The sequence below is a fragment of the Trametes versicolor genome (genome assembly GCF_000271585.1).
Source record: "Trametes versicolor FP-101664 SS1 unplaced genomic scaffold TRAVEscaffold_15, whole genome shotgun sequence".
In the NCBI taxonomy this organism is placed as follows: Eukaryota; Fungi; Basidiomycota; class Agaricomycetes; order Polyporales; family Polyporaceae; genus Trametes; species Trametes versicolor.
This window is the reverse complement of record NW_007360335.1, coordinates 73,539-99,518: the sequence shown is the minus strand read 5'-3', so window position 1 is coordinate 99,518 and position 25,980 is coordinate 73,539. Positions and strand designations below refer to the sequence as shown.

At 57.0% G+C, this 25,980-nt stretch overlaps 11 protein-coding genes across 11 annotated transcripts; 5 read left to right on the top strand and 6 right to left on the bottom strand.

The window, feature by feature from the left end:
- Positions 1-118: 118 nt before the first annotated feature.
- On the bottom strand, positions 119-1,938 carry TRAVEDRAFT_24684 (uncharacterized protein; the record flags this gene model as incomplete). The annotated part of the gene is made up of 7 exons (XM_008046796.1): positions 119-248; positions 354-490; positions 534-812; positions 885-1,146; positions 1,213-1,273; positions 1,340-1,830; positions 1,862-1,938. 7 exons carry the CDS (start codon positions 1,936-1,938, stop codon positions 119-121), a joined length of 1,437 nt encoding a protein of 478 aa, XP_008044987.1.
- Positions 1,939-2,282: 344 nt separating this feature from the next.
- Positions 2,283-2,981, bottom strand: TRAVEDRAFT_136475 (uncharacterized protein; the record flags this gene model as incomplete). The annotated part of the gene is made up of 1 exon (XM_008046871.1): positions 2,283-2,981. A coding segment is annotated over one exon (699 nt), but the record flags the coding sequence as incomplete, so codon positions are not given.
- Positions 2,982-5,563: 2,582 nt separating this feature from the next.
- On the top strand, positions 5,564-8,623 carry TRAVEDRAFT_136440 (uncharacterized protein; the record flags this gene model as incomplete). Its single annotated transcript, XM_008046870.1, has 1 exon — positions 5,564-8,623. The coding sequence occupies one exon, from the start codon at positions 5,564-5,566 to the stop codon at positions 8,621-8,623; it is 3,060 nt and encodes a 1,019-aa protein (XP_008045061.1).
- A 56-nt stretch (positions 8,624-8,679) lies between these two features.
- TRAVEDRAFT_53933 (uncharacterized protein) lies at positions 8,680-9,602 on the bottom strand (the record flags this gene model as incomplete). The annotated part of the gene is made up of 2 exons (XM_008046869.1): positions 8,680-9,457; positions 9,505-9,602. The coding sequence occupies 2 exons, from the start codon at positions 9,600-9,602 to the stop codon at positions 8,680-8,682; spliced, it is 876 nt and encodes a 291-aa protein (XP_008045060.1).
- Positions 9,603-10,523: 921 nt separating this feature from the next.
- On the top strand, positions 10,524-13,475 carry TRAVEDRAFT_75428 (uncharacterized protein; the record flags this gene model as incomplete). The annotated part of the gene is made up of 6 exons (XM_008046868.1): positions 10,524-10,585; positions 10,642-11,800; positions 12,672-12,685; positions 12,736-12,951; positions 13,017-13,113; positions 13,172-13,475. 6 exons carry the CDS (start codon positions 10,524-10,526, stop codon positions 13,253-13,255), a joined length of 1,632 nt encoding a protein of 543 aa, XP_008045059.1. The 3' UTR covers positions 13,256-13,475.
- Positions 13,476-13,531: 56 nt separating this feature from the next.
- On the bottom strand, positions 13,532-14,412 carry TRAVEDRAFT_61381 (uncharacterized protein; the record flags this gene model as incomplete). Its single annotated transcript, XM_008046867.1, has 5 exons — positions 13,532-13,602; positions 13,655-13,833; positions 13,890-14,129; positions 14,188-14,243; positions 14,370-14,412. 4 exons carry the CDS (start codon positions 14,410-14,412, stop codon positions 13,813-13,815), a joined length of 360 nt encoding a protein of 119 aa, XP_008045058.1. The 3' UTR covers positions 13,532-13,602; positions 13,655-13,812.
- Positions 14,413-16,516: 2,104 nt separating this feature from the next.
- TRAVEDRAFT_53930 (uncharacterized protein) lies at positions 16,517-17,876 on the bottom strand (the record flags this gene model as incomplete). Its single annotated transcript, XM_008046866.1, has 3 exons — positions 16,517-17,189; positions 17,247-17,590; positions 17,745-17,876. 3 exons carry the CDS (start codon positions 17,874-17,876, stop codon positions 16,517-16,519), a joined length of 1,149 nt encoding a protein of 382 aa, XP_008045057.1.
- Positions 17,877-18,171: 295 nt separating this feature from the next.
- On the top strand, positions 18,172-20,323 carry TRAVEDRAFT_75426 (uncharacterized protein; the record flags this gene model as incomplete). Its single annotated transcript, XM_008046865.1, has 4 exons — positions 18,172-18,707; positions 19,028-19,306; positions 19,366-19,482; positions 19,534-20,323. The coding sequence occupies 4 exons, from the start codon at positions 18,172-18,174 to the stop codon at positions 20,321-20,323; spliced, it is 1,722 nt and encodes a 573-aa protein (XP_008045056.1).
- Positions 20,324-20,812: 489 nt separating this feature from the next.
- Positions 20,813-22,772, top strand: TRAVEDRAFT_53928 (uncharacterized protein; the record flags this gene model as incomplete). Its single annotated transcript, XM_008046864.1, has 3 exons — positions 20,813-20,919; positions 20,981-20,999; positions 21,069-22,772. The coding sequence occupies 3 exons, from the start codon at positions 20,813-20,815 to the stop codon at positions 22,770-22,772; spliced, it is 1,830 nt and encodes a 609-aa protein (XP_008045055.1).
- Positions 22,773-23,551: 779 nt separating this feature from the next.
- On the top strand, positions 23,552-24,247 carry TRAVEDRAFT_136517 (uncharacterized protein; the record flags this gene model as incomplete). Its single annotated transcript, XM_008046863.1, has 1 exon — positions 23,552-24,247. One exon carries the CDS (start codon positions 23,552-23,554, stop codon positions 24,245-24,247), a length of 696 nt encoding a protein of 231 aa, XP_008045054.1.
- A 465-nt stretch (positions 24,248-24,712) lies between these two features.
- On the bottom strand, positions 24,713-25,234 carry TRAVEDRAFT_53926 (uncharacterized protein; the record flags this gene model as incomplete). Its single annotated transcript, XM_008046862.1, has 1 exon — positions 24,713-25,234. One exon carries the CDS (start codon positions 25,232-25,234, stop codon positions 24,713-24,715), a length of 522 nt encoding a protein of 173 aa, XP_008045053.1.
- Positions 25,235-25,980: the final 746 nt, after the last annotated feature.

Sequence of the window (25,980 nt, the reverse complement as noted above, 5' to 3'; positions counted from 1 at the left end):
CGAATGCGGGTAGTCCGACAATCTGGACAGTGAACAACGCGACGGCGAGCAAGTTTTGCCTTTATGCGTGAACTCGTGCAACATCTACACGAGGCGAGACGTGCGATGCTCGAAGTGTTCAAACGAGGGCGGGGGGGCTCACACGGCGGAATGAGGCGAGGGCGTGGCGCGCGGCGATGTGCGATGCTGTGCTTGTGGACTGGACCCGCTGTTGTATGCGGCGCAGCTGAGGAGCGAGTTCGTGCCGCCTGGGGGGGATTGGTGCGATAAGGGGTTGAAGAGGGTCAGTAAGCGGTGGAAGGCTGCGCGGGTAAAATGTTATATCGGGAAAACCGTATAAACGAAGGACGCACGCAGAGGTTGTTTTGGGATGTCTGTGCACGATACGGAAGAAGTAGGACGCTCGGAGCTCTACAATAGCCAGAGACCCCCCCGTCACTTGTTGCACCCCTGTAACTCCTGGTAGCAAAAGGTCAATATTTAGGGAACCCTGACATTGACAACGACGGGCGAATGCCGAGCGGTACACTCACCGTCGTCGGCTGGTTGCTCTCGAGCAGGTCCGTTCGAGGTACAGCGGTGTTGGCTCTCTTCGCGCGGCCGTCTTGAAGCGCGTCCTCGTCAACGCCCACTTGTCGTGGCCGCTTGGTACTGATTATCGACTCGACGAGCGTCTCAGTGGGGGAGCTATCGGTGGACGAACTCCCAGCGAGCGAGCTCCCGGTGGGTGAAATCCGGGCGCACGCATGGGTACCGTCGGATGGCGCCGAACGCGAGTAGGCGTGATGTTCTGACGAGCGCACGGAAGATATCTAGGCGAGAACCCCTACATTAGCTCCTTTATTCGATGAAAAGGGCGGCGCGAGCACTGAATAAGTACCCACAGGCGACTTTGCTTGCATCAGTGGATGCACGGTAGCAGGCCCGGGCGCGGAAGCGATCAGCACGGGGAGTCCGGTGTTGTCAGCAGGTGGTTCCATCGGGGAGCGGTTTGACGCTCTCAGCGCCATCTGACGCGTACTTCGGTACTTCTCCGAGAGCTCGATGGACAGCCAGACGTTCTTGGTGTCGTTGATCGCGAAGCTCTCCCTCGGGCGCTCCATGACCACTCGCAAGAGTCGAACCATGCCGGGGCCGCTCTGGGGCCTAGAGACGAAAGCGTCGGAAGGGATGATGAATTCGGAATGGGAGAGAAGGCGTCTCCAAGCCCACTGTGAGTCGAACTCGGTGTAGGTAGATGCTGTAGCAGTTGGGGCAGGGAGCACTTCGTCGCCTGCGTAAGAAGAAAGAGAAGAAATGAGAGAGGGACGACATGCGGGGTGCGGAGGGTAGTACTCACGAGACTGCACTTGGCTCACGTTCACTGGCGTTACGGAGACGCGGATCTCTGTGTCCCAGAGAGTCAGGAACCAGAGATGTTCGGACTTCGGCTGCGTGAGCGCGATACACAGCCGTATAGTCTCCTGGTGTTCTCCATCCCGAAGAGCATCGTCCGCGCCGCCGTACGCGAGGGTAGTCGCGAGGGTGATCTCCCGCTCCGACCGTGTCACCTCCAAGGCCGAGGGCACAAAACCGAGTGTAGCCAGAGAGGCTACGCTACGGGGCGTGATCTGAAAGACCGCTCCGCAAGGGTCGTCCCCGGGCCACAGATCGATGTTACCCATCCTGTCCCGGCTGGCACTGTTATGGAGTCGCGACTTCGGGATTGGGGGTGCTGTGTGGTGGTGCAGAAGGGAGACCTCGGTGGATACAGGCCCGACGTGGGCGAGGGCTTCCGTTAACGCGTCCTTGGTCAAGCGCACGGTGTGGAATGGCTGATGACTCCGTTTACTGCACTGAACGTGGGTTCCAACGAACAGACCATATTGGTGTCCGTTTCGCACTGCCCGCGGCCAGCAGAGAGGGAGTGCGATGAGCGAGTCGTCTGCGTCCTTGCATTGTAGGAATGCGAGTACGTCCGCCTGTCCGCGTCCGGCGCAGTCGGCGCATGGACGCTGGTTGTTGGCCGCCCAAAATGCTTTCGATACTTGGGGGATCGTCGCAAGATTGACGCACAGAAGCTGTACGCGGATTCCCTGCGGCGTGATGATGCAGTGCAGCGGCGGGACATCCTCGCGCCCTTTGAAATGCAAGCGTGATGCGATATCGGAGGGACGGACTGCAGTGATATTGCGGCAATGCTCGAATTCCGCTGGAGAACTGGCGAGAAGGCAAGGGTTGTCCAGGCAGTAGTCCCTAGGATCTTGACAGCTATTGAGAGATCGCAAGACGCAGCTGCGCCCCCAGGCAAATATGGTCTGATCGGGGATAGTCCGGATTATCTCCTCCTGGAGACGCAGGAAGGCGTTGTTGCCCTCGCCGTATATAGGCGGCATGTGGACGCCGAAAATACCCATGAGCGAGTACGCCTGGTCCTCGATGCGCGTCGTCTCTCGCTTCGCCGCCCATGACATCCTCCGCGCAACGCTAGCAGAGTTCAAGGTGGCTCGGCCTGTGAGAATATTGACGTCGACTCCGGTTATCTCCTCCAAAGTCGAGGCAAGCCCCAGCTTCGTGCCCAGAAATTGCCAAGTCTGCGTTAGAAACTCGACGCACTCGGGCGCGATGAGCTCCTGCAGCGTCCAACCGCGGGTGTGCCATCGGCTCTTCCGGAAATCGGACTGGGCTTCCTGGGGTCTATCGCCGTCCGCAACATCTTGGAGGTAGACGTAGCACATGTCCGAGAGTCGGAACCAGTCGTACATCGAGTTGATCGCCTCAGAGAGTTCGGCACTGCTCGACTTGTCGATGCAGCATGCGTCGTTCCAGACGAGGCGGAAGCCGGCCTTACGCGCGACCTTGCAGATGCCCTTGACTTTGTGTGACAGCTTCGGATGGGAAAGAATGGAGGACCGCGTGGAACATCTGTCGAGGGAGTGCGAGACGCGAGTTGAGACGACCGCTGAAGGCTGCAAAGTTGTGAGAGTCTGCAGCTCGTTCATCACGGTAACCTGCGCCTTCCGGACTTCTTCGGCTACTGCGACTTGGAGGGCTCGAACCTCGTCGTAGGACTGCTCGCCGCCATCCTCAGGAGACCTCCAGGTGTGTGAGAGAATGGCGTAGGCAACATGTCGAGGATCATTATGCCACTCGAACTCGCCCGTCGAAGTATCCAGAAAGCGCGGCATTCCGTGGATCTCCTAGAAACCGGTAAGAAACATCCCCGCGAGTCAGCGTCATACGCGGTTGCTCAAAAGCATGCTCACCTTTGACTCGAGAGGTGTGTGTAGTCAAAGGCGGTCGGTTGCGTAGGGATGGTGGAGGAGAGCCTGAGACCGACGGTATGCCCGATACATATATGAAACGTACATGTCAAACTCGTCAGTCCGGCCTTTATGGTTTCAGCTTACTTTGGAGTGAGCGTCAAGGCCGTAACCAACTCCCGATATGTCCTCTTCGAAATCCGCCATATCGCCATTTCTGACTGACCGCTGTTCATCTGATATCAACGCGAAAGATGTTTCATGTGAACAGGTATCTGTTTGTTGACTATCATCGGCGAAATGAAATCAGCGAGACGGCTTCGTAGTCCGAAATAGACGGATATTCGGGATGGAGACGTAGCGTACGTCGAGACATATTCGTGCTAGTCCCTAGTCCACAATATTCCTGGCTTCTGCAATATGAATCTTCGTGTGCGCGAAACCCCGTACGCCGGATATTCGTTATCTGTTCCGCGGCGCACCGTGCGGGTTTTCTGTAAAAATTTAGAAAAGTGTGCACTGCATAGGAGATGTGCACTTACTGCTGCAACGTCTAAAGTACTGAAGATGAGACGACTTCTCGACGTAGCGATAGTTGCAACTCACGTCTCCTTCGCCCTGGCGAGATATCGTGGTCCGGAAAGCTTGACGAGCAGCTTCTGAGCAAGTTCTGCTGCGACGAGATCTGGAGGATCCAGAGCAGAAGGCGCATCCATCATGGTTGAAGATAGGGTTACGGCGCCGTGGAGCGGGACTCTGAACAATATTGATAGCCTCCACTACTGCCAGTGCCTCAATGTCTCCGTCCGGTAATTTCCCAGCACGAGGATAGGTAGACAGGCACATGGCAGCCGTTGCCTAGATCGACGTCGGTGTTCACCGATGCTGCAAAGGTCGATGCACATGGAAACCACTTAGCAAGAGAAAGGAGTCTTACGGTCTCAGCGCTGAGAAGACACGGCGGAACATGCACGATAGGGCAGTAGTTATGCACAGAAAGACGCGCAGGAACAAAGGGGGAGGACGCAGAGTTAAAAACAGCAGTGTCCTAAGTCCAGAAGCCCTGCGAGGCGGTAAAAGATGAGCATTCCGTCAAGCGTGAACACGACGTTGTGAGCGAAGGCGTACCTGCTACCATGAGCGACTAAGCCCGAGTACAACGGTGCAGGTGCTCATTGTCATGTTTGCGGAACGTTCGGGAGACTCGTCCAACGCAGCGGTAGGCTAACCAGCCAGCAGATATAAAGCGCAGGTAGGCATACACGACGCGCGGCCACCCTTGGACGCAACACTGAATCATAGGATAGCTATCTGCGAGACCATGGGACGGTACGCATTCATGCCCAGTGAGAATCGACAAGTGCCCAGGCCTGCCGTATCGTGCCAGACAGTGGACAGCCTCATGTATCGTGCCCTTTCCTGTAAATAGGCGCCTGTCCGACCGTTCAACCAAACATCATGTCATCGAACACCCGTCTGCACCGAATATTGAGTGGCAAATAGGACGACCACGGGCCCGCCGCTTGTCTCATCGCCGGCTTGTCGTCTCTGCCCGCGGCGCTGTTTGCTATGCGACCACCTTCGGCGCCTCACGCGCTCCGACCACTTGTTTGGGCGCTTTTCTTGGTCCCACTTGTTACTCTCGTCAAGGCTTCCACAGCGTCGTGCAAAGCGATTTCACTTCGGAATATGATACTATGACATACATAGATAAACTCCGAATAGATTTTGGAGCTTAGTAAATTATGCCTGCAAAGTTATGGAGGCTTCAGGAAGGCTCGTGCGTTCGGGCGCCAATATGGTAAACAAGCGCCGGGAGTGCAGCCCGCGTGCAGGTGCTTTGCCCTTCGCTCTCCTGCCTCTGTTTCTCATCCTACCTTTGGCTTCTCTATCTTGTTCTCTCAGATCGAAGGCACACAATGCCCCCGGCTCGCACAGACAAGCCCACCAAACGCGGTGCACCCGGGACTGGAGCTAAGAAGCTCTGCTCATGCACGGCCCACTGCGGCGGCGGCAAGATGATACCGCGATCAACTTGGTACACTCATGCCAAGTTCCGCGCGAAGACCGTCCTCCTGACGGTTGCAGAAGCTTTTGGATACACTGGCGCGCCCAAAGCAGGATCTCAAGTAGCTTCTGGGTCCGCGGTTCTGGCATCTGCCACTGGGGCTGGGCTCGCTTGCGGTTCTGGCTCAGGCTCTGGTTCGGGCTCGCGTTCCTCTAGCGAGTCAAGGACACATGCGGCAGAGGTCGATGCACTGCGTGGAGGGAGGGATAACGATGGAATTGCGGGCCAGGAGATACCAGATGGGCAGCACGCCATGGTACGTCCGTTTACACACAGCCTGCCGGCACGCGCACTCATTCTTCTGTTTCATCCCCAGGAGATAGATCAGAGGGTTGACAATGGTCGCTCCCCAGAGCCTGACCCCGGTAGTGATGTACCCACTGGCAATGCACAACCTCTTATCCCCAACAATCCGTGTCCCCTGCGTCGCTTCCGCGTTACGGTTGAAGAAGTGGTGGATGAGGATGAGGATGAGGGCGGTGAGGACGACGACGCCCCAGACCCTGGCAGCGACTTTGACCGTGAGCAAAATGAACAGGCTCCTCGTGAACCGTCTGCATCACCCGAGCCCGAGCTGCCCGAACATGAGGTCCCCTTGGGCACACCAGAACCGGAACCCGTCATCGACAATCCCATCAAGCCTGTGCTGAAGGATCTCCAGCTGAACATGGAGTTCATTGAGCTCCTGAAGACCGCCAGCCTGGCAGACAGCGGCCTCGATCCTGATGTCCTCCACCGTATCCTGAACCCGCCTCAGTACCCTCTCGAGATTGACGATCCTGATGTCCTGTACTCCATCGATCTCTTCTTTGCTACACTCAACGCGTCTGAAGAGACCTACGAGGATGCACGACAGGCGTATATTCGCCGCCACCCTCACGACAAGGACAAGATTCTCTCGTATCACAATGTCCGCAAGAAAATCGAGGAGCTAAGCGGTGTCGTCCCGCACATTGAACATCAATGTATCAGATCGTGTATGGCATACACCGGACCTCTGAAGCTGCTGAAGGAGTGTCCGCATTGCAAGACCCCACGGTACAAGCCCTCGACGAGCGGCAAGGAGGTCCCACGCCAAGAGTTCTTCACTATACTTCTCGGTTTCCAGCTGAATGCTCTGCGGCGATCCAAGGAAGGGGCTACCGCTTCTCGCTATCTCTGGGAGGCTACAAAGCGCACTTTGGCCGAGCTAGGCATCTCAGACGGCGTGATCCAAGTCTTCGAGGATCTGTGCCATTCAGAGGAGTACCTTGAGGCTGTCGACGACAAACGCATCGGGCCTCATGACTCCGTCCTCCAGCTCTCTATCGACGGCGCCCAGCTTTATGAGAAGAAGCAGTCTGACTGCTGGATCTATATCTGGGTGCTCTACACGCTGGACCCGAAGACACGCTACAAGAAGGCCCATATACTACCAGGAGGTATCATCCGCGGTCCTGAGAAACCGAAGAATCTCGAGTCCTTTCTATTCCCTGGGTTATACCACCTCTCTGCGCTGATGAACGACGGTCTGCCCTTCTGGGATGCTGTAGACAACAAGGTCTATGTCGACCACCCGTTCTTGGCCTGGGTCACCGCCGACGGTCCAGCAATGGCCCAAATGAACGGCCTTGTCGGCCACCACGGAGCTCGTGCTTGCCGCCTATGGTGTCCCATGCCCGGGAGACGGAAGGAAGGTTGTCCCCACTACTATCCAGTGCTCCTGAAGCCCAACGCATACACGGTCGACGGCTGCGACCACGCCGACATACCAAGCCATGCCCTGCCACGTCCCGACATCGAAGAATATCAGGATGCGCTTCGGAAGGTGTGCGAATCCCGTACAAACGCCGAGTACGAGCGAAATCGCAAGAAGTATGGCATAGTCAAGCCGTCGCTTTTCAGTGGCCTCCCACGCATCTTTGCTCTGCCGCACTGCTTTCCTCTGGACATCATGCATCTCGGGGCTCTGAACATACCTGATCTATATCTCAGTCTGTGGCGTGGTACTATGGATGGGAACCCTGACGACAAGAAGACTTGGGACTTTGCTATCTTTGCTGGGAAAACTGAGGGCGCCGATCGCTGGAAATTCCATGGCGAAGAGGTTGTGCTCTCTAACCCCTTCCTTCCTGGCTCATTCGATCGCCCTCCTCGGAACATTGCTGAGAAGATTAGCAGTGGCTACAAGGCCTGGGAGTTCCTCACCTACTTCTATAACCTCAGTCCTGCATATCTCCGACACGTCTTGCCCCGGAAGTACTGGCTTCAGCACTGCAAAAGTGTCTCTGGGTTCCTACTTGTCCACGGCTGGTCTGTGCGTGCGGAGGACATCCAGCAGGCCCATGTACTCCTCAATGAGGCGGCGATTGAGTTCGAGGAAATCTACTGTCAGCGCCAGGCGGACCGGCTCCACTTTGTTCGCCCTTGCCTGCACACCTCGGGGCATGCCGCAGAGGAGATCCCGCGCACTGGTCCTCTCTCTACCAACTCACAGTGGGTCATCGAGCGCGCAATTGGCGACTTCGGCGGTGAGATACGCCAACATTCCAATCCCTACGCCAATCTCTCACAACGTGCCGTCATCCGCTCACAAATCAATGCGCTCCGAGCCATGCTACCAAATGTGTTCAAGTCGGACCTTGGCACTGCGCACAACAAGCTCCCGCGAGGCTCTATCAACCTGGGCGATGGCTATGCACTCCTGCGTGCTCGTGCGCGTACCGCCTACCATGTTCCTCCGGCTGAGGCCGAAGCCTTCACATCATTCCTGACCAAGGAGGGCGTGCTGGGCGTGGGCGAAACCTTTACTGACAAGGTACGCAAGTGGGCGCGCGTCCGTCTTCCGAACACGCAGATTGCACGGTCTGCCTGGAAGGAGACCCTCAAGCCCCTGAACAAGCTGCGCATGTCGCGCAATGTGAAGGTATGGTGGACCGTAACCATATACCTCAGCAGTACTAATATTGCATATCAGTTCTGCGATGGACAGGTCCCCTCGATTGGCGAAGTGCAATACTTCTGCCAGATCGACGTTGGCGAGGATACCCGCACGGTTGCACTCGTGTCTGTTTGGGGCTCTCCGGATGCAGCACTCTTGCAGGACTCCTACGGCGCTGTATACATGTCGAAGTACCGAGGAGACGCGGCTCTGCGAGTCATCGACGTGACTGCAATCACCTCGGTGGTCGCCATGGTGCCCGATGTGCATCGCCCTCGGACGGATGCAACACCACAGCTGATCTTGGATGACGCCTACTTCCTGGCAGAACGGGTGGGGCTGGATGTGATGAGATTGGGGCGAGACACTCTCGAAGTGATAACTGAAGAGTAACACATGTATAGGATCACCGGAACAGACTACAGTAATTCACGTCAATGAGCTAGCTGCTAGTACGAGCGACGGCGTTTGCTGGGGGACTCTGTCAAACCAGGCTCGGTGTTCGTCGCTGCAGTGGGTGTGTTAGGCAAGGCAGGGTTGGGATGTGTAGGAGCAGAGGCAGACAGACGAGTTCCCAGCGTGTCCAACAGGGAGCTAGCAGGGGAGGTACCGAGTGTCGCAACGAGACGGTCGGTCATTCCCGTTGTGATGATTCCCAGAAGGTCGCCTAACGTCAGATCTAGCAGAGGAATGTCGGAATGAGGTGCTAGGGGAGGAACAAGCGCAGGAGTGATTGAGCGGGAATAGTTGAGCGGGCCATCACAGAACAGCGTGTGAACCTGTGCTTGTGGTATGCCGTCCGAAGGCGGACAGTAGGGCTCGGGCGTCGGCGAGTGGACTTTAGGTGGGGCAGGGGAAGATGCAGGTTCAGGTGAGGATGATGGTGCCGCTGCACCAGAAGGTTGCTCGAATGGAGCCGGGCAGGGCACAGACATCTTGTCATCGACGGCACGATCGACGGTGGGTGGAGGAGGGATGATGGCAATTACTTCGTCAAAGGCGGCTTGCAGCTGCGAACGGATCTTGTCAAAGTCGGTGTTTTGATCATCGTAGCGATCCATGCTGCTCCCGATGCCCCAGGCGACCCGTGCCGCGAGCTTTGATAGCTCGAGTGATTTGACCACAAGGAGCGCACAGATCATGTTGTCCTCAGTTCGCTCGTCCTCGCGCAGGGGCACAAGCTCGCTCGCATAGCGCATGATGTCCACGCCCCTCTCCTCGTGAAACCTAGCTATGTTAAAATATGAGCGAGAAGACGCATATAGTGCACATACCGTGCTATATCTTGCGAATAAGCGAGACACGCTGCCTGCAGCTCTGCACTGGACATGTCCGACGGGTTTGTGTTTTCTTCCGCAGTAACATCCTCCATTTTGTGTTCTGAGGCCGGTTGGCGTGTATCCATGGGTGAGTAAGATACAGATGATGGTGCAGAATATAGTCAGAGCAAAGCGCGAGCACCAAGGGTGGAAGATTCTGCAGGTGGCGCCCGCGCCGAATTGGTAAGCGCCCGTTGCTGGTTTGGCGCGAGGTTGGAATTGTGTTCCGTGTCGCTCATACACCGACCACCACCACCAACATACCCCTGCATACCATACATACCCAATATCTTCTAAAACCGTCTCTAATCTACTTCCTGTCATGAGCATTCCAACATTTGACCCGTCGTTTACTGTAGATAATTCCCATTTCCCTCCATTTGCCCCCATTCCGCGATCGCCCATCTCTGATGAACACGACTTTCTCTCTAATTTGAACCTCTCCAGCATCCAAACTCCACGACACCGCCTAGCATCTGGGGCATCGCTGAGCAGCGCCTTCGACAGTGGCGAGGAGGATATTGATGTGTTATCAAGGGGTTGCACTCCTGGCTTACTGGTCAGTACACGTCATTTGGCTTCTGTGGGAGTTGCACTCGTATTTACTCCCTGTCAGAAGTCTGCACTCGGCACTCCTTACAACACATCAAGCATGTCCACACGGCCTCCATCCCGCATAGGCAGAGATAGCGAGAATTTTGCCACACCACGCACGCCCGCGCTCATGCAAGCTACGAACCTAGACCGGTATTCCAAGAATAATGCAAGTTGTCTGTCCACTCCTGTGCATATGAGCTAACTCGATGATATAGGATATGACTCAGGCAACCCCGATAATAATACAGCAACTTCAAAATGCCAGCGCCGAGACCCTCCTTCGCCTCAAAAATTCCGCATATGTCAGCCTGCACGAGCAGCATCAGGCCGTCCGACAGCACTGTGAAAACCTCAAGGAGCGGCTACGTCAAGAACACATGAAGGCCTTGCTCTGGGAGAAGGAATCGGAGTGCCGACGAGAGGAGTGCGAGCACCTACGGTGTGTGCAGTCCATGCTTGGTTCACTCCAGGATGCTAACACTGTCCACGCCCTAGTCAGCAGAATGTAGCCTGCCTCAGCATGCTCAGCGTCTTACGCGAGCCCACCCGTGCAAGTGCGTCTATCTCAGCCACACCGACTTCCGCGGTGCCGTCAACCGTAGTCGCCGCTGGACCGTTTGAGGTTCCTCCCGAGCGCGCTTCTGGGATCCGGTTTTGGGAGAAGGACGACTGGACGTATTCAGTGCAGCAGAACAAGGTCACTCAGCGGGAGACCAACAAGGTATGGACCTACCTCGAAAACGACTACGGAGACACCATCGCGGCGTCGCGTTTCAATGCCATGAAGAAGCATCAGTACGCCGTGTTCCATCAGCTCAACGCGGATGAGATGACACCATCGAAGTGGGGTTCAGCCTGTGAGAAGGCGAAGATGTATCACCGCATAGCTATGTGCAAAGGCTTCCCCGAGCTCGCGCAAGGGAGTGCTTTCTGGAAGGTTCACCAGCTTGCGACGGAGTACTACTCTAACTTCGCGTCACAGTACGTCGAGCACTCCGGGGATGAGACTGCTACGTCTGGCACCAAACGTCAACACCAGGGCGGTCTCTCGTCTACCTCATCAAAACGGGTCAAGCACACGACAACGGCAACACTTGCGGATGCTCCATTCACGTTTGAAACAACTGATCCGGCGACCACCACTGTCAGTGCGGCCACCACTGTCAGTGCGGCCATCGACAACGCGGCCCTGTCTCCGCCTGTGCCAGCTACACCGTCTCCTGCCGGCATCTCCAGTCTGGGCAATGCGCCGTCTGTGACTACACCTGGCACGTCGTCTCATGACGACTACGACATGGCTACTGGTACAACTGCTTTACTTCGGGACTCTGTACATGCACTGGCCCCATCTAGCGCTATCGGTACTACGCTCAGTTCAAGCACACCCTTTAACCGCCCTCCATCGCCGGACCAGTGCCCCAACAACTCACGTGTGTCTGCAACCCCTGGCGACAAGATACCCAGCCTGGAGCCGGGGCCTGCCTCCAATACGTCTTCAGATCTGCAGACCAGGATCGCTGCGTCTGCTGATACAGCGGCGACCATCTCTGGCGACATGCCCGCACCGACCGCTGCATCTGCTGAAACTACGGCAGCGAGTGCACCCGTGCCGGCCATATCCGGCAACACGCCCGCGCTGCACCCTGGCACTAAGGTATGCGTAGAGTCCACATTCTGTTTTGCAAAACTGTCGGGCTATTAGCCCACCTGAGTTTTGCAAAACATTGGAGTAGCACTGTCTGCCTGCTCACATGCAAACACAACCAAAAATGTATTAAACGTACATCGAATGCTCGGTAATGTATCTAGAAAAGGTTACAACGCTGGCTGGCCCGCCCGCCAAATAGTATATTTGAGCAGGAAAAGAAAATACTGAGCCGGGATTGAACCTCTATGCGCACCTGATACCAATGAACATGCGCAGCAACTTCAGCCACTACACCATATCAGACATACAATGCAACATGTGTACACCAATAACTCCCCACTGGGTATGCCCCTCAAAGTTCTAAGTTCGCAACCGCCCACTCAAGCAGGCGCCTGAGTTCATACTAATAGGCCTCCTGCCTTGCCTTTCGCACATGGTATCCTGCAATTTAGGTATTCAAAATGGCTTTGGGATCAATCCTATATAGCTTCCGGTAGCATTCTAGAGCCTAGGAAAGCAAAGTTACAGTATTGTGCACGAGTAGAAGGGAGTGGGAGCGCGCTATATATTGTTTACACTTGGGGCTGTTCTAATGTTCCTATGGTGTAGCGGTATTCATGGCAGAGACAGTGGTGTACGAACATTCAATATTCAGGTTCGAATCTCTTTCACGCCACTTTGTCTCATGCCTTGAATTTTGCTCCCTTTTGACGCGTTCAGACGGGCGCTTATAGCACAGCCACATTGATAACCCAGTGTTTTGCAAACCGCCCTTGGGCTATTACCCCGCGCGTTTTGCAAAACAAAATGTAGACGGCTCGGTATGCCACCAGTGTTTGTGCTGCGCTCTATCACTTATGGTTCTTGTGGTATACAGCGCGTCAATATCCTGTGAGTTCACTTGTGCACACATACATTCGGAAGCTGACACTATTGCCCAGAGCGCAGGTGAAGATACGCCCTCCTTCTACGGTGGATGTGAACGCCGACGCTGTGCCGCGCACCGCCAAGCCAGTCACCTCGAAGGCAGCCGCGGGCTCGAAGGCGGACACTACTCCGAAGGCAGGCGTAACGGCAACTATTGCAAAGGCCAGCCAGAAGAAACCGGCGCGCACTGTCAAGACTCTACAGGCGCATCCGACAAGCGTAACACTGAGGTAAGCATGCCAGTTGCTGTCTACATGCTGCATCCACTGATACATCGTGCCTGGGGCCTATGCAGGAACCTCTGCCTGATCGATTTCCTCAAGGAAAATCCAAGCGCATCCAAGGACGAGTTCGATACCCATCTATCCGGTCTAGACGGTGCCGCTCGAAAGGTATGCATTCCATATTCACAGCGCCCATGCCTCATAGCGCTTACCGAGAACTCCTTAGCTTCTAGAAGACCGCAGCAAGCAAGCCACCAAGGCACGCAGACTGTCCAGCCGAGCGGGCATGGGTGGCGACGACGACGAGTAGTGGATGGATTGAGGTGGGGTAGGAGGATCTGGGGCAAGGACACGAGTGCGAGGGAGCCGGATGGCGAGCGGTGGGCGGGATGCGGCACGATTCATTCGTGTCGTGTCCGGTAACAGCCTGCCCGACGGCAGGATGGTGTTCGCGGGGTTGGCGACGATGGACCACGATACCGCACGATACCGCAGCATTGTACAGTATCAATAGCATTTATGAGTCTCACTGGCTACACGACTGGACAGGATGACATCTCAGATCGTCCAACTCACCCGCCCCAAGCCTGCCCGGTCGCGCGACCTGTCAATCCAAATCCGGCACGATTTCACACGACTGGAAACGACCTGGCAGGCCTGGGCACTTGTCGATTCTCACTGGGATTCATGTCTGAACATTCACGCTCACTCGAACATTGGTGTTTTCAGCTTTTTGGTATGCGCAGTAGGAGCGGACATGGATAATACAACGCAATGTGGAGGGCGGTAGTCGCGTGCGAAATGCTATGCAGTACGGATGACACCAAAGCGAGAGGTAGAGACGAGACGGGAGCGGCCAGAGCACGCTTAGTCGAACAGCCCGAAGCCCTGCGACGACGGTCTATATGAGCGACCTGCAAACTGGAAAGTGGAAGGGAACGCACCATGTCATCGTCGGACTCCTCCTTCTCCTCCTCCTTCTTCTCCTCCTTGGGCGCCTCAGCCTCAGCAGCAGCACCACCCGCGGCGGGCGCAGCCGCCGTTGCGGGGCCGGCACCACCAGCACCGACGTTCGAGAGCAGGTCCTTGACGTTCTTGCCCTCGAGCGCCTTCGCGAGGAGAGATGCCCAGATGGGCTCGACTTCGATGTTCGCCGCGTTGGTCAGCGCGGTGATTTTGTCGGCCTGAAAGACGCAGAGTCAGACGCGATTGCACTCCGAGGACGGGCGCGAAAGGACTCACGGTGATTTCAATGCCATCGTCGGCAAGGATGAGCGCGGCGTAGGTCGCGGCGAGTTCTACGGAGGCCTGTTGGAGCAGAGAAGGTGGGTCAGCGCGAAGTGCTCGCTAGGCCCGCACAGGTACATCCGGACGGCATGACTCCAATCCAGCATCCTCCTGAGTCCAATGCGCCGCCAAAACACCTGGGACAGCAAGGATGCGCCGTTCGAGTGCGATACTGACCATTTCGACGGTTTGAAGATGCCGGAGTGGATGGTCTTGAGGCGAAGCGAGAGGGGGAGTTTGCTGGACGGCGATGGACAAGCTTTTCGCTGTGGATGGCGGGACCGGAGCCACGTGGCTCAAGCTACCGGATTTAGAAGTGTCGCTCGCGTGGGTAAATTAGACGCCCATTGAAGCCGAGCCCGAAAAATCGAGTCGTGAGCTGCCTCAAACCATATGCATCCTACGGTGTAGCATGTAGCTACATACTCTTTGGTATCACGAGATAAAGCGCATAACAGTATTGGACTGGCGAGTGTCTATCATATACCGGGAAAATAATTATAGGATGTGCGCAGTTCAAGACAAGTCAACCCAGCTGTCTAACAATGCCCACCAACTCGTCTGTGCCTCCAGCCACGCCGTCCTGCGCTCCTTCAAACACGTCTCACACCAGCCTTGCCCCGAAAAGTCCTTCTTGTTCACCAACACTCCCAGCCAACCGATGGGATCTTGTATCCCCGCCTCATAGTCCTTGCTCTCGATTATGTCCGCGCGCCAGATCGCCCTCCGCAGGTGCAGCTTCAAGAGCCGAGGGTTGCAGGTCCGGCTGCCCTGCACGCCCTGTGCCGGACACATCTCGCTCCCCGGGTACGGCCAGGTGAAGATCAGTGCAGACCACCGTTGCTGCAGTGCGTTCCGCGCGCTGAAGAGGGCGAAGAGTTCCGCGTCCGCGAGCCCGAGCCCGCGGCGGTTGTCCGCGACCGCCTTCCAGAACGCGGCGCTGCGAAGGAGCTCGTAGAAGGCGCGCTTGCGCAGCGTGGGCACGGCGCATTCGCGCGAGACCTTGAGGATCTTGAGCGCGTCGTTGAAGCGGCATTTCGAGGGCACCGATAGCGTTGGTTTCTCGTGCGGCCAAAGCTTGTGGAGCTGGTCGAGCGCGAGAGCGCACGCCGTCGAACAGTCCAGCAGACGTGAGACCCTGAGGAGGGAGATGGCCGTGCTCTGCTGGGGAAGTTTATTGGCGTACTTGCTGCGTAGTGCGTCAGTATGCACGCTTACAAACACGCCGATAGCAAGGCAGACTCACAACGGCGTTTCGAGAGCTTCGAGAAATGCGACAAAGTCGTCGCACTTGATCTCTTCTGGTAGCCGATAACATGGACAGCCCTCGTATTGCACGGGGTTTTCACAGTTCCCCGTGAACATGCCATCGAAGACGGTCGAGTACCGCGCGAGCCGTGCTTTGTACAGCTTGAAGACAGAGCCATCCACGACGAGCACGACGTTCCCGTCGGGGTACCAGAAGTCTGCGTGGATCTTCAACCCGTCGATGTCCAGGTGTACCACAGTGTCTTCGTTCTCCTCTTGCTTGGGTTTCTTTTGTGGGGTTATATCATCGAGCTGTGGCGAGCTCGGTTTCTGCGGCGTAAATGTGAGCTTGTGTGTAAAGCTAGGATGGCGGGAGCGGGCTCTAATCGTTAAACATGTGTACTGTAGCACACGGGTAGCGGTATTCCCGGGTAACACTCCGTCTCTGACTGCGACTAAATAGACGCAGAGCAAACATTTTCTCGAGGCCCCTATCGAGATGTAAGCCATACCGGGCACGCCTCCATATTGCCATTGAATGGTCAATTGTGTATATAGCGGATCCGCTGGAGAACCTGCGTTTTCCGGGTGTAAAACTCACCCTCTTTATACTAAGCGTCGTTCCCGTAGAATTGCCCGCGCTATCGGTACCTGACCGATACCGTGAGTTAAAGGACCATAGCGGCCGGTACGCCAGGAATAACGGACTCACCGCCTGAGGATCCACCCGCCTGCGCTGACGTCGACATTCTGGTAAGACTGTATTGAGCTCGCAAACCTACGACGTCGTCGATTACGATAGAGAAGCATGCATGGCGGAGCAGGAGGAATATTTGGGCCAGCGACTGTGGCGCGGGGAAACCCGAGTTTGGAGCGCGACTCGGTCAGACGCCTGACAATTCGCGTACGTGCACCGCAACGCATCGGTAACGCGCCGTACGCGCGCACCTAGTCTTTCTCTCTTCTCCGCTCCAGACGTCGATGTTGACCAGGACCAGTTGCCCTGTGCGACGACGTACTGATGTCTGTCATTGCTTCAAGCCAAGTCGAACCATTTGTCTAACATCGCCCACCAGCTCGTCCGAGCACCCATCCACGCCGTCCTGCGCTCCTGAAAACACATCTCGCACCAGCCCTGCCCAGTGAGTGTGTCGTGCTTGTTCATCATCACTCCCAGCCACCCGATAGGATCCCGCATTCCCGACTCGTAGTCCCCGCTTTGAATCACGTCCGAGCGCCAGAACGCCTTTCTCAGATGCGGCTTCTTGTACGGGGGATTGCACCTATTGCCCTCTGCGAACCGCATTGGACACCAGTCGCTCCCCCGGGAGGGCCGCTTGAAGATCAGCGTTGAACACTGTTGTTGTAACGCTTCCCGCGCGCCGAAAAGCGCGAACACGTCTGCGTCGGCGAGGCCGAGCGCGCGGCGGTCGTCCGCGACCGCCTTCCAGAACGCGGCGCTGCGGAGGAGCTCGTAGAACGCGCGCTTGCGCAGCGAGGGTACGGCGTAGTCGCGCGAGGCCTTCAGGACTACGAGGGCGTCGGAGTACTTACACTTTGAGGGAACTGCAAGCAGCGGCCTGTCGTCCGGCCAAAGTTTACGAAGCATGCTGAGGGCGAGGTCGCGTGCCATCGAGCAATCGAGCAGACGCGAGACCTTGAGAATGGAGACGGCCGCGTCCTGCTGGGGAAACACGTTCGTGTACTTGCTACCGAGCGCAAGATATGAGCATGCATTTGACGCTGAGGAAGCGATATAGACTTACAAAGGGGTCTCGAGGACTTCGAGGAACACGATAAAGTCGTTATATGCGATATCGGATAGTCGATAGCAAGGGGAATTTTCGTATTCTGCGACCTGTTTACCGTCTTCCTTGAACAGGACGTCGAGGACTGACGAGTAACGCGCGAGCCGCGCTTTGTACAGCTTGAAGGCAGAGCCTTCCACAAGAAGGATGACATTCCCGTCGGGGTACCACAGGTCGTCGTGGATCACCACGGGTATGTCATCAATATTCAGATGTGCCACGGTATCTTCGGTCTCTTCTTGCTTGACCTTCTTTACTTTCGTGGGTTCAGAGCTATCATCGACATGAGACACGCTCGCTTTCTATGTGATCTGCAGGTGAATGAGAGATTCTGAGACCAGTACAATCAAAGGGGAACCGAACGTTGAGGTTTAATATGTGAACATAAGTGTTCTCGTCCAGTCTCTTCAGATTGACCACGAAACGATAAGCAGTCGTTGTACAAGTAGAACTTACCCTTTTGTGGCGCGTAGTACTTTGCGCTGTCGGACTCGCATTCGCCGGTTGGTCATGGGTATCGTCGAGCTCCGATTCACTGCTGGCGGATTCATCGGAAGAGCTGTCGGATTGAGCTGACCCTGATGACATACCAGAAGATGTGTTCAGGAGCAAGTTAAGCTGTAGGGTCTCTGACAGAAAGCGAGTGCGCTGTAGAGACGACAAGAACGAGGATGGCGGAGCTGAACGTTGTTCAGCGGTGACACTGATCAGCACTGACCGTGCGCGGGAGGAGCTGCGGGAGGAGGTGACCGACGCGTGATGAATCGCGTACGCGCACCGTAACGCGTCGGTAACGCGCAATTCGCGGGCGCCTCCTCCCGCCTCCTCCCTCTTCTTCGCCCCCGCCGTCGACGTCGACCGCTCTGCTCTGCTCGACATACCGATGTCTGTCGAAGACCAGCATCTCTCTGATTCTGACTCTGACTCTGATAGCTTGCCTGACATTTCTCAGCTCATAGAAGAGCGCCTCACCCAGCCCAAGTCCTCCGTCAGTCGCCACTCCACTCCAGAAAGCGCAAAGGACGCAGACGACGACCCGATGGTAGAAGACGACCCGCGCGCCAACCTTCGAGAAGAGGTCAAAGACGAAGATGAGGACGAAGACCAGCTACCGGACACGCCAGCATCCAAGGCGAGTAACAAAGGCCCAATCGTGGTGTCCTCCAGCCCTCCGGCGGTCGCGAGTGGCTCCAAACGACATATGAAGGCGCCCCCGGCACCGACTCAAAACAGTCGTCTCAACTCGAAAACTGCGAGCTCCTCCAGACTCACCAGTGCAGCAGCAACACCCACACCAGCGAGGACGTCGCCTCCAAAAACCAGGCAGTCGGCGCGGTCGGCAACAAAGAAGCGGGCGCGCGAGTTTGAGGACAGCTCATCGGAGCTGCCGCGGGTGCCAGCTTCTCAACCGCTTCCCCAGTGAGTCAAAATTATGGATGTGTTCAAGCGACGCGCGGTTTTTTTGGGGGAGGACGAAACACGGGTGACCCGCGGGTGAGTATCCGTGCGTGACCCGCACCCTACCCGCGGGTTCGCGGGTAAGGGTATAAGTGAGAAGGAAAGAGTGACCTGCTGCGACCTGCAGAGTTCAAGCCCATACCCTCTGTTGAATAGCTTTTCAACAGGGTACAGTACATGGTGCATATAGTCGTGTATATTTACGTATACGTCTCCTAGCCCGCCCAAAACAAAATACGCACAACTGTACTCTGTATCGCTATACTGACATGACTTCATAGACCCACTAAACGCGCCCGTCGCGCGCAGCCACCCTCGGCTTCGCAGCCCGTCCCAGTCACACCGGCGTATAAGACACCGACCATTATAAAAACCGAGCCTTCCTCCACGGCGAACCCAAAAGGAAAGCAAAAGACTGTCGCGCGCAAGCGCAGCGAAAACTTCTGGCACCTTGACGGCTCTGTCGTCGTCCAGGTCCAGAATACCCTCTTTCGTCTGCATCGCTCTCGTCTTACGCAACAGTCGGAGTATTTTGCCGCGCTCCAAAACGGGGATGGGAGGTGCGTCTTCGTGATTATAGATGGTGGTGACACTGTACCGACGCGCGCGGTCTTCACAGTAGGGACAGTCCCGCTCTAGTTGATTGGGATCTTGTCGACAGCTGCCCCGTCTACATCGTCAAGGGCGTGAGCGTGCTCGATTTTGAGCGCCTTCTCACGGCGTTGGATGCGGGAATGTAAGTGCCTTTCGCACTTGCACCGTGATACACGCTCATGTTGGTATGAAGTGCGTATGCGATCAACCCACCGCCGTTCCGCGTACTCGCCTCGCTCATCCGCGCAGCGCACGCGCTGTCTTTTAAAACGATCCTAACATTTGCCACCCACCTCCTGCGCGAGATGTGGCCGAGCGACCTCGTGCGCATCCACGAGACGAACGACGCCGACCAGGCGCAGCGCGTCTCACAGGCGACGGAGACGGTCCTCCTCGCACAGCAGTGCGACCTGCCTGAGCTGCTCAAGGCCGCATACCACGAGCTCCTCCGCGCGCCCGACTTCGGACAAGACCTCGCTGTCTACGTACACGCCGAGTCCGCGAACGGCGCCGACACACGGCGCCTGGAGATGGAGTACGACGAAGACGAGGACAATGCACCACCCGCGCGACTCGCCGCCTCGGCGCTCCTGCGGCTCGTCGCGGCCAAGGAAGCGATGCAGAAGGAGTGGCTCGCGCACGCGCGCGCCCCGCCTCTCCCATCCGCGTTCCCGTGCCCGCTCGCGCAGCTCGCGGACGCGAACCACGACCCGCGCACGGCGGACGCGATGCGGAAGTGTGCGAGCGCGCGCACGGATGCGGAGCGCGGGTGGCTATCGCTGCTGCTGCAGACGGGGGTGTTCGAGGCGGGTCTTAGGGACGTGTTCGTCGGTCTGCAGCGGCTCGCGGATATGGACTGGAAGGAGATGGGGTATTGCATGGGGTGCGTGAGCGAGCGGCGGGACGCGTGGCTGGAGAAAAGGGAGAAACTGTGGAGGCGCCTCGATGTGCTGCTTGGGCTCAAAGGCGAGGATGCACGATGAGTGGATATGAAGGTTTGCGGTATGCGTACCGATGCTGTTTATATGTTCTATTATTCACTAATGTACTGTTACCTTCTCGTTTATCAGCCATATGGTGCTCCACTGCTCTCTATGGCTTCCGATGCACTTGAGGAGCTGGCAAACAGTCAATGCCATTTCTGCAATCATCCCCTGCCTACACGATGTGGACACGGTCGGACTTCGCGCTCTCGGATATGCACCCGGGCTGGTATATATCAAAGTTCAATGTCAATGCGATACCAGCTCTTCTTGTGCGACAAGCCTCTGCACTGTCGTGGCGCTGGCGAACATCCCGAGTGTGGACGTCGATCACAAGAGCACGAGCAGGTGTCCACGTGCACAAGTCCTCGTGCCAGGAGCCTTCGCCATGCGGAGAACTCGAGGCAGCGGGAAGCCATCGATCTGGCTGACTTCCATCCACCCCGGGAGTTCCACTCGACAGCATCGTCACCCCGCCCTCAAGTTCTTATGGATGCATCACCAGCCCAGCCTCAGGATGTTCGCGACGTCGCCGTCGCCGAGCTTGCTCAGAAGCTGCTTGCCCAGCTTTCCGGTCCGCAGGACGTGGAGGAACGGTACGCTGTGATCACCACGCAGATGTCGAGACGTTCACTGATTTCCCGCTCGTCTCCTCAGCACCTTGGACGTCGCAGCGGTCAGTACATCCCACTATTGACCATGCCGGTTCTTCAAACTCATCGTGAATGCCGTATGTCTTCTCAAGATCGTAGAAGATATTCCGATCGCTGTCCGCCGGCTCATCAATGCTACCCGCCCGGTCAATCAACTTCCTGCGGAAGTCCTGGGCCGCATATTCTCCCTTATTCCTATGCGCAGAAAATACCCGATCCTGAACACCTCGACCACGAATGTACAGGACGTCATAACCCTCTTACCGTTGCTTTCTGTCTGCAGCTGGTGGAGGGATGTCGCCCGGAGCGCGTCTTTCCTGTGGGATACAGTGATAGACCTACCTAATGTCCCGCTACGTCAAGACTACCTCTCTCTATGCCCCTCCAGACCGATCTACGTGGCTTCCAAAATCGAGTGGTCACTGGAATGGCTTCTTCGCCTACTCAGGGAGCAGGAAACTCGCGTCGAGGAGCTGTACGTCAAGCGCGAAGTGAACACAGACGAGCATGTACACGCCATCCTCCAGCTTTCTTTGCCCGCCCTGCAACGGTGCATAGTTGATGGGGATGGGGATAGAGATCTAGAGGCCTCAGCATCCCAAGCTGCGCTCCTTCCCAACAGCAAGGCCCTTCAAGCCCTGCGACTACGAGAGCTTCGCTTTATACGACCGACAACCTTTCCGGTACTCACGACCCTCCACTTGGAGAGAATTGAAGATATGCGTTTGCTCGACCTGCTCAGGTTCCTCGCTGGGACGCCCCTCCTGCAGGACCTACGGCTAACCAATGCAAGCCCGGAGACACGGGGGGCGACCGACCTCAACGGGTGGAGGCACGGCCGGGTGCAACTTCGGGACCTCCGGCGACTGGTTGTGGAAGACCATGATTACGACATGCTTGGAAGTGAGTGGCGGCATGTTCTCGTACGATACCAACGCGGGCTGCTATCAAACCTTTCTGTCTCTCTTGCCTGTGCGCATGCCGTCGGGGGTGTTGCGGGCTCCGGTCTCGCTGCTGACTTGCTTTCCAAACTTTGGCCCGTCGAAGGACTCGGACAACGTCCGACTCATGCTCGCATACTATTCCTATCGCCTTCTTCACGCCACCAGAGATTTGTTCTGCAATGCAGCGCTGATGATGGCCTCGACGCCTCGTTCGGTCTCGTCACTCCCAATGACACCGCCAACACCCCGCCAGGCGCCACGATCGCAGCACGCCTCGCTAAGGCGCTCTACGCCGGACCTGCGTTCAGGAACATCAAGAACCTACGGATCGGACAACACCTGGCGTGGCTATACCATGATATCGGTCGCATTCTCTGCGCCCTTCCTGCTGTTGAAGCTATCATGATCGACGGCTGCATGTTGCCTACCTCCTTCCACGCCTTGATCGAAGACCTCACCGTTTCCCCCAATGGGACTGTACAATTCGCCCCGTCGCTCTCCATCTTGGCACTCGATTTCGGCACTGTATTTCGGTTGAAACCGCCCTCCGAAGTCGAGCTAGGATCAGCCGGAGTCGGTGCGGTGTACGAGATGCAACGATCGCGTGCCGCGGCAGGACATCCCTTGAGACGCTTGATTCATTTTCCTGAACCTATAAGACGCGAGGCTCATGACCGGTTGGCTTTCGAATTCGACGCAAACGGAGTGCTCGTGCGCAAAGAGCCGTGGGCAGTGGTACTGCAAGAGCTGGACAAGACGTGGGCGAGGGACGGTTTCGGTCACGGCCGCCATCTGGCGTTGATCGAAAGGGACATCGGGTCGTACTGGCATGGAGACTGCAGTTTCGAATGAGCAACGCAGGTGGACGTAGTAAGTGCCTTTCCTACCTCTCTGGTGGCGAGATCGAACGCTCACGTCGTTGTGGCTCCATCAGAGCACTCCCTTTGATAAGGGACACTCGTGAACCCGTAGACGATAGGTGTGCCAAGTATTCTCCGCGTCTACATCTTCCGCATACTCATGATACGCCACTTTGGCTGGTTATTCGGGTCGATTAGACTATCTATCCAACTTTCCTTCGCAATATCTGCAGGGTGTCAATTCGTTTCTTACCTGCTTCTCAGGGCCATACACCATCCCGACGCCCCTTGTGATAGAGTCTGAATGAGTACCCCCAGCTGGGGCCGGAACGCGGGATCTTCTCGTCGAAATAGCCACCCTCGAAGCAGATTTACGTTACGGATAATCAAGGAGAGCGTTCTGGCCGGCGACATATATAGGAAGAGCTACGCGCACGTACAGCAACGTCCAGGTATCACTCGGGTATCACTGCATTCTGTAGCTCATGTCGGGCTGTGCTCCGACTTGTCCGTAGTCATCAGTATGTACTAGCGTGCTAGCGGAGATCAAACGGCGAAGATGCCGGACGGTGTGCAATCTGAACCTTTGAGATGACAAAGATACGACATGTCCAGGGCACTGGGCCCGAGCATACAACACTCGCCCACAGATGCATACCAATAGCGGTGCAGTGTTAGCTATAAAGGGGTTCTCCTCGCGGTGGTCTCAGCACGACTCCAGACTTCACTCTCCCGTAACCACTCCCCACCGAAGCACGATCGACTTACAAGATGGCCGGTCTACTCTTCGTACTATGTGAACCCGGCCCCGCCGTCTCCGAAGAGGAGCTCAACGATTGGCTGGACAACGAGCATATCCCCCTCCGCCTGCCCATCCCGGGCTTCCAGTCATGGTCCCGCTGGGCCGCCGCCGACGGCGCGAAGCCGACGTACGCCTCGTTCTACGACCTCTCGGACCCCAGCGTCCTCACAGAGCCGCCCTACACCGATCTCGCGACGACGCGCTCCGAGCGCGAGGCGTCCATTCTTTCGCGCTTCGCGCTCCTCGAGCGCCGCACGTACACGCTCCGCGAGCCCGTCTACCCGCCCGCCGCCGGCCCCGCGTACGATCCCACCAAGCCGGGGCCGTTCATCAGCGTGGTGGAGATCGCGGTGAAGCCGGAGGGGCAGGACGAGTTTGACCGCTGGTACGAGGAGGAGCACATCCCGATGATCGCAAAGGCGCCCGGGTGGCTGCGCAGCCGGCGGTTTGTGCTGGAGGACGCGGGTGCGGTGGGGCCGGAGGCGAAGGAGGGGCGGCCGCCGCGGAACTTGGCGGTGCACGAGTGGGAGAGCCCGGCGGCGTTCGAGAGCGCGGAGTTCAAGGCGGCTGTGTCGACGCCGTGGATGGCGAAGCTGAGGGAGACGGCGCTTGTGGAGGCGCGGAGGAGGGTCTTCAAGTTCGTGCGGAGCTGGGATCGCGAGTGAGGTAGGGCGTACTGGTACGCGCGACGTGCGCATTGAGAAATCATGTGTAGATATTCCGGGTATCGTAGTAGCCTTGGAAGGCCCGAAGATGCAGAAGGTTGGTTTCGCTGATGCTGTCCGAGTGTTCGCTTTTGTTTCAACTGATGGGAATGACCTGTGAGACAAGTACGGTGAATACTATGAGACCTGAGGTCTCAAGTCTCAGGTGCGAGCGTGGTTACTAGTACACTTACTGATATCGTTATCGGGGGCCAATCCATTGGCGATGCAGTAAGATGAGACTTTCGATGTTGACTTCGACGAGGGTCTTGTACTTCAGAACGTGGATGTCCATGCCGCGTACTGTTACAAGGCAGTAGGACCCCCCGTTGCTAGTCAGGAAGCCCAAACAGACCATTCAGCATATACCACCAACGCCGCCTCGCCAGGCACCACTTGTACTTCACCTTCCTCACTGCACCACGCTTACTCCAGACCCCTCACGTTCTTCTGATCGAGCGCGCAGCAAATCGGGTGCATCGCGCCCTTCTCCCACATGTCCGAGTCGATGATGTGCGATCGCCAGCATGCCCGAGCATCCTTCGCCGCAGCCTGGCATGTTCTCGGACGACCGCCCCTCGGTGTGTCGATTTTCTTGCAAAGGCTGCGCAACTCCTCCCGTCCTTCGCCAGGTATCTTGAGAACAAGGACGCGCCACTTGCTCTGCAGGGTGTGCCGCGCCTCGTGCAGCCGCAGCAGATCATCGTCTGGGAGCGCGATCGCGCGCCGGTCGGCAGAGAGCGCGGTCCAGAAGGCGGGGTCGCGGAGGAACGCGTGGAATGCGGGTCGGCGCACCTCGGGCATGCCGCACGCGCGCGCGAGGGTGAGGGCGTCGATGGCGTCCTGGAACGGGCGCAGAGGCGCATCAGGTCGGGGAACGGTATCGGGCCAGGCCGCGAGAATGGCGCGTGTAGCTGTTGTGCGCACGATCTCGCAGTCGAGACGCATGGCGGCGCGGAGCAGCGAGGCCGCTATATGCGACTCTGGCAGCGGCCTAAATTCGAATCTATATAACGACGTAACATCAAGGAATGAGTGGGAAAGCGGGAAGTTTCGACGGTCGGCATTATGCTTACTGCGATGTTTCCAGTGCATCCAGGAAGTGGGTGAAGTCTGTCAGAGGACAGGTCGTCGATGTGAACTTGTGTCAGTCCGGGTGCACTGACACGCCCCGTCGTATGCTCCTCTGTGTGGGAGGAGTCCTCGTCATCGCTGTCTCCATGTTCGCATTCTCCCATGACGTGTTCCTCTCTAGTGCTTGCGCGTTCGGCGAAATAGCTGCAGTAAGCGTTCAACCGTCCGCGGTTGAGCTTGAAGCCCGTGCTGCCCACGATGACGATAACGCTTCCGTCTGCGTACCAGTACTGCGGGCTTTGCCGGTACGACGGTGCATTTTCTTGGACGTCTGCCGGACCGCCTTTACTTCGTTTGTTTCCGGACGCAGGTTCTGCATTCCCCACTTCATGTACATCTGAATGCGGCTTCAAGAGCGTGGGCGTTACCGATGTCAGGACAGCAGGGTTAGCGTTCGGTATTCATAGCAACACGCACCCGTTTTCTCGCCGTTGAGGGACCCACGATCGGGTTCGGGGCGTCTGTCGGAGCATTTGCGACGCCTTTGGTCGACGCCATTGCGCAGTGTGAGCTAGGTGCTGTGTTACGGCACGAGAGATGGATGTCTACTTTCAAATCTA